At 45.5% G+C, this 6,534-nt stretch overlaps 1 protein-coding gene across 1 annotated transcript; it reads right to left on the reverse strand.

Annotated features, from left to right (window-relative positions):
• Positions 1 to 394: 394 nt before the first annotated feature.
• Positions 395 to 6,184, reverse strand: LOC138723140 (uncharacterized). Its single transcript, XM_069862025.1, has 3 exons — positions 5,778 to 6,184; positions 3,457 to 3,487; positions 395 to 2,259 (listed from the first exon to the last, which is right to left on the reverse strand). Exons 1-3 carry the CDS (start codon positions 6,018 to 6,020, stop codon positions 1,895 to 1,897), a joined length of 639 nt encoding a protein of 212 aa, XP_069718126.1. The 5' UTR covers positions 6,021 to 6,184; the 3' UTR covers positions 395 to 1,894.
• Positions 6,185 to 6,534: the final 350 nt, after the last annotated feature.

Below are 6,534 nucleotides of genomic sequence, written 5' to 3' on the forward strand. Positions count from 1 at the left end.
GTGTGAGTTAACAACAGATTTTGCCAGATGCTGAAGCCTTATTGCTTGCTTCTTATGCCTGTTGCTTTTTCTGCCTGCATCAAGGCTTAATGTGTTTTGGTGTGTGGGCTGCCCTCATGCAGGCATACTCCCTCCTCCTCATCACCATGGGGCCAGCTGCAGGCAGCTGTCCTCTGTGCTGGGGAAAGGACAAGTTTGACACTGCCTAGGGCTGTGCAGATCAAATTAATCTTAGTCTGTGATGACACTGCCAACCTCTCAGAGTGGGAGAGACTGTTTAGTGAAAGTAGATGAAGAGTAGAGAAATGTGTCAGTTATCTTCTCGGTCATATTGAAGAGTGAGATACACTTGCAGTTTGTAAGATTATTGTTGTTGTTGTTGTAAACAAAGGGAAATCAATCAAAGCGAAGTAAGAACAAGAGGAGCATTTTAATTGGTAACAGCTTGTATGAAATAAAACACAAGACTGCAGTTGTCTCAGCAAAAAGATCACTTTCAGCTCTTTTAGTGTTGCAATGCATAGAATATAAAACTGTAAGAGCAAACAGCACCCCTGTCTGCCCCACCCTAAATCCCTATTTATTTCCAGCCAGTTTCTTGGTTGCTTTGCTTTCCCATAAAAATGCATCCACAAGGCTGTGACATGCTCTGAGGAATGGTAGGGCAGTTTTCACCTGTGAAGGTCAAGATGGCAGAAAAGCAAAGCCCAATGTCCCTGGGAGTGCCTGCACAGGCAAGGGAGAGGAACCATGAAGTCATGCAGCTACAGCAGCCTGATTTCCCAAGAGCACTTTGCCTTTGCTGAGATCTTGGGACCTTCCTGTGATCTGCAGGTGATTTTACGCTCATCCCATGAAGCAGGGCAGATAGCCAGGGCCTCAAAGACAGCATTGTCTCAGTACCTGCTATGTTGCTGCTCCTCTGCTAGCTCTTATTTCCCCCCCTCCTAGCTAGCTGCCGTATTGGCACAGCTTGTGCTTTGTGCTGGGTATCAAAGCTGTGCTAGTGGCAGGGACGCGATATAGAGGGTTTCTCAGCCTTCACTCAGTTTGTGCGAGGACTGTCTGCTCTGCCCTGCATCTTTCTGTTGTCTCTTCTCTGCAATCTCTACTTACACACAGCAACTTTCATTGTGTTTCTGTGCTACTCAGCGAGCAGTGATGCATCCTTTATGCCAGCTGGATGCAGAGAAGCTGCATTGTCTGGATCCACAAGATCTCTGTTTTGTGCGGGTCTAGACTGTGGCAGACTTGAATTCATAGTGGTGCAGCACTGCTTGTGCTTGACTGGAAAGGTCCTTGTGATCTGAACTACCCATGAAGATGGATCTTCCCTGGGAGGCTCCTATGTGGTGTCTCACTGACTAGCGGCAAGGATGTGGATGGGACTGAGAAACTTGCTTTCTGTGACAGACTGTTTCTGAACTACTTTGTCCCTGTGCTCTAGACGTCACTTTACAGGTGGGTTGTGCAGAAAGGATATAGAATATCTTAGTTTTACATAGCACCTTTTGTTAGAAGGACCCAAGGTACTGACACATATCCAGCTCTGAATTGCAACCTGTTGCAGAGCAGAGCTCCTCCCTAGCTCAAAACAGACTGAATATAGTGACATGTTTTTCCAGGATCTTAGAGTCAACCCCATAATGCATAAAGAACTTTTCCTCCCAGAAGCATCTTTCTGTCATACTTGTGATGCTCAGGTGCCATCCATTACTACCAAAGTTTGCTATTCACTTTGTTTTACAGCTTACTTTGTCACTGCAGGATACTAGCCTAAAGTGGCATGTATTTCCATCAAATTGAGTTTCTTACAAAGGAATTGTAGACTCTTCATCCATGCCCTAAGGTTTCCTGGAGGGAGTAAGGGAGGAGCTGACTCAGGAGAATCCTGCTATATTTTATACAGGCCCCAATAAGTTTGATCCCCTGGCTCAATATTGTCAAGCCAAGCATTTACCCGACAGTACAGCTTATCTCCCTTTTGCAGGGAAATGGGTCTTCCAAAATTTACTGAGCCCTCCACATCTCCCATGTTTGATCCCACAACCCTGTTGAGGGAGGTGTCTGGCACTTTGTTCAGCTCCACTGAAAAAGACTCTTCCATAGGTTTCTTGCGATAGACCTGAGCGTAGATGAAGTAGTAGCCGCTCTGTTTGATTGTGAGGTACTGGTCATCGTCCTTCTGCACAAAGCCATCACAGTGCTCTAAGTTCCACTCCCAGAGCATGGGATCTTCAGAGTTTGAAGGCTTTTTTACTGAGGAAAAAACAGATAAGTTCACCATGGTGATTATATTTAAGGACAACTTTGTTCTGTGTATATAAATGTGTCTTGTTACTGTTTCCCTTTGGTAAATGGTCACACCCAAATCCCTCCCTGACTTTTAAAAATTATTTTTATTTATTATTGTTGTTATTATTGATCTTTCTGACCTTACCAACTCCTCAGAAGTGCTAGGAAGGGGTCTTAACATGCCAGAAGAGTCTGCAAAGCACTCCATGACCATGAGTGTCTTGGAGGAGCTCCCTGCCAGGACAGTTTGGCTGTAAAACCACTCTGGAGACAGGAAACCTTCAAGGCTGAGGTTTCAATCTGAACTGGTCTCTAACAAGTCAAAATTCATGGGCAGAACTTCAGCCAGATCAGAGGTTGATGGGAGTGGCTACCGCAGTCTTCTGCTTGCTGGCTGCCATGATTGTAGCCCTTCACGGGAGCTGAGCCTGAAGGATCTCTTCCCAGATTTCCTCTCTCTCTGTGCCAGATGAGCACATGCTGTCAGCATTAAAGCTAAGGATGGGTGGCAGCTGTCATACTCCTCAGTGTGCAAGCTGACAAACTGGGTAAGGAAACAGCGGCATGCAGCTATGTTAGACTGCATGCAATGAGGGCATGTGTATCTGTAGTACGTAATGCGGTGGAGTCTCAATGCAGAACAGACCAAGTATCATGTAATGGGGACACCCACCTCAGGCCACAGTGCTGGGTGGTACCTTCAGCCACTGCATCTGCCTAGGGGTGCTCCTGGCTGGTCAGGATCTTGCACAGTCAGCAGTCATTAGCTGAAGTTTTATGCATGAAGAAGTGTTTCATTCATTTAACTAAAACTCTCTTGAGGGTCTGAGCTATTATATAGGGAGTTACTTTAGGAGTGCCCTAGGCTGAGCTTAGGGAACTCATGACTAACACTTGGCAGCAGTAAATCTAATCCTTATGATGCTGATTTTGTTGGCCGTTTTCAGGGAGGTGTGTGTGGCCGATTCTGGCTGACAGCCCTGAGTGCAGAGCTGGAGAGTTCTATTTGGCGTGGCCACAGTGTCCCACAGACTGCATTTCTGCAGCCAGAGCTCACACCTGTCCTCAGAGCAGGTGTAACCAGGCACGAGGACTGTAAGATGGTCATTTTGTCACAAGACTGACAAAATCAGAAAGTGGGTCTGGCATCGCCATACTTACAAAATCCATGTGCCCAGCATGTCCCTGGTGCCTGTAGAAAGAAGCAGGGTTTGATGAGTGTTTTCTGCATTTTTCCACCTATTGGTGAGCTCAACAGAGAAACGTTACCATTACAAGAGCACGAAAGTATTCTGCCAGGAAGGGAAATAACCTTTTTATCCATCATTATAAACACAAGCAAAGATTTGTTATGAAATAACAGTTGTTTTCCAACAAAGTTTGAAATGTTTAAAATAGATAAGCATTTTCCATATCCACTTTGGTGGAATTTTCACAAAACAAAAAAGATAACCATCAGCAGTGCCTAGAGGAGCTCTGTGCTCCTCTCCAGTGCCAGGACTTTCATTTCATTCCTGAATTCTGCTCCTGGCAACTGTCACAAGTGATGTCTCTGCGGACAAGGATTCAACTGACAGCGAGTGCATACACACAGGGGGCTGCACAGTGTTGTGCTGATCCGTCCTCACTAAAACCATGAACCTCTCCTTCTGTGTATCATAGTGAGAAACCACTTAGCACTGATTCGATGTGTGGCAGAGCTGTGCAGTAGCTGTGCACCTCAATAGTCACATGTGCATCTTCTCTGTGGCACTTCATGTTCTATGATTGGCAAAGGTGTGCTTACAGCCATTGCCTCTTCTTTGGAGGCACTCGGGTTTTACAGTCCCTGTGCAAGGAGGAAGAAGGAAACGTGGAGGACTGAAGGGATGCTCTCAAGGTCACACCTGATAAGCAGAATGGGGAGGATGGCTTTCTGACTGTTAAGCCTACCTCCCTTTAACTGTTACACTGTACTTAGCTCAAGGCAACAGCCACAGTGCTTACTGATCCACTAGGCAGAGCAACTCCCCATGCTCTTCCAGCCAAAGGAAGGAGGTGACTCTGTAAGTGCCCAGGTGATAAACTGTCAGCGGCAACACTTTTCAATCTATTCCTGTGACTCATGGCTCGGTGATTTTTTATGAACGTCATGCTCTTCCTACACAGCACCTATGTTTTCTCTCTGGTCAGAGAGAACATGCAAAACAGACTTGGGATCAACTTACAGACACACAGACCCAATCCAGTCTTAGTGGATGCAAGCTCTGAAATGCTTGAATTGGCTATTGAGGCACAGCCTCATCTGGTGCCTAGGAAGTTGCTGTCCTGAGTGCTGGGGAGATTGTCAGCTCCCTTGCAGGGAAATGCTTTTATTACTCGGTCCTGCTTTCCTCAGTTATTATGAATCAACAGGTCTAAGGCCAGTTCTTTCACTTACTGAAGCAATTTTGTGCAATATGGAGAAAGAGGGGGTGATGTGGAATATGTGTGAAATGCTGGCTGCTCGTTGCCATCAGAGGGATGCAGTTGTGACTGCACGTCACAGAGTGACTGCTTCACAGCTCCCAGATAGGTGAGAAAGGCTGTGAGAGCAGGGCTAAAAGTACCAAAGAAATTTTTAAAAGGGGATTCTTTTATTGTCTCCTAAATGGTAGCACTGTAAAGTGCAAGCAGGCTCCCCTCTTGTGGGAATTCAGCAAGTATAATATTCTATAAAAGCAATCAGTGCCTTGTAGGATCAGTCCCCAGAGGTGTTCCTGGCATCATTATGCCACAAGAAGCTGGCAGACCATGAGCACAAGCCAACCTGCCTCTTAACCGAAGGGGACTTTTCCCTTGTTCCCCTGTTGCCCACAACTGGGGCTAGAGGGAGATACATTAGAGTAGAATATGTAAATTTGCATCTCGGACTAGCACTTGGGAGACTGATTTGAAGTTTGGAAACCAGAAAATAAACAACTGGCCTTCAGCAAATGAGTCATTTGGCTCACCCCTGAATTTCTATTCATTGCCGTACATATAGATACAGACAGAAAAAAAGCACTGAAATCGGCTAACAAAACGCAAAAGACAACTTGACTCAGCAACCGCTGTTTGGCCTAGGCGGTATTAGCACTTGGTAAACTCAAGAGTGAAAATGCTTCATGCCTGCTGAAACACCAGGATTCCTCAGCCTCTTCTGTTCTTACAGAGCAACCTCGGTTGATACACATTAGCACAGTGCATACTGTTGGAGCAGGAGAGGAAACAAAAGAGAAATAAAAATGGATTTTAAAAAAAGTTTATGGAAATGAAAGCAAAATGCTGAAGACATTTTTCTGAGGAACTGATGGAGATATTAGCAGCTGCAATCTTGGAAAGTAAAAGGGTTAGTTGTCTCCAAAAGGGAAAGAATCACTAGGTTGCAGTTAGTTTGTAGCATCAACACAGCAATGTTAGTCATTAGGAATAAATAATATGTGTTGTATCCTCCAGAGTTAGGAGGTTTGCATTGTACTTACCTGTTTAAGATGGAATAAACAGAAGGCAACAGAAACCAGGGCTGAAATAATAATCAAAATAAATACTAAAGCCACTTGACAACATGGGAGTTTCCTTTTCTGTGGAATATTCCCGTTCTCCAGCAGGTTTGGTCCTTCCATGATGCTTAGCCTTGAGACAGCTAGAGTTGAGATGCAAACAGCACCACGGTTGAGAAAGGCACTGCCTGAACTCCTGAGGTCCTTATTGCTGTAGCGTAGCATGGACGCAATTATATGCTGGAAATTTCCCCATTCTAATCAAGCCAAGAGGAGGAGCCACGGCATGTTTCATCACTAGCCTGGGCTAAGGCGCAATGAGTTATCATTTCCTCATGAAACTGAGGCAGAGAAATTTCATTTGGCTTCTGGCCCAGAATGACCAAAACGAAACTGGCAGCAGGCTTCAAGGCCTCTGAAAAACTTTGATGCAAGGAGTCAAATTTGCAAACTCTCCAGCAAACGCAAGGTGGAGCGATGAGGTACCAAACCCAGGCACTTCCCAGTGGCTGCATGCGATCTGCTGCTGTCTCCAGAGGTACCAGTGTTTTGTGGCTGAGAAGCTGGCACCAGATACTCATTTTGACAGCACAGATACGGGCACTGAGGGCAGAAGGTCATGTTTGCAGTTCCCTGAGGACAATTCGTGGAGTAAAAGTAAAACTAAACACACCTAACGATATGACTGCAAGCAGGCTCTGCTGTGAAGCTGCAAATAGCAAGTTAGCCCCCCATGGAA

The sequence above is a fragment of the Phaenicophaeus curvirostris genome, chromosome 8 (assembly GCF_032191515.1).
Source record: "Phaenicophaeus curvirostris isolate KB17595 chromosome 8, BPBGC_Pcur_1.0, whole genome shotgun sequence".
Classification (NCBI taxonomy): Eukaryota; Metazoa; Chordata; class Aves; order Cuculiformes; family Cuculidae; genus Phaenicophaeus; species Phaenicophaeus curvirostris.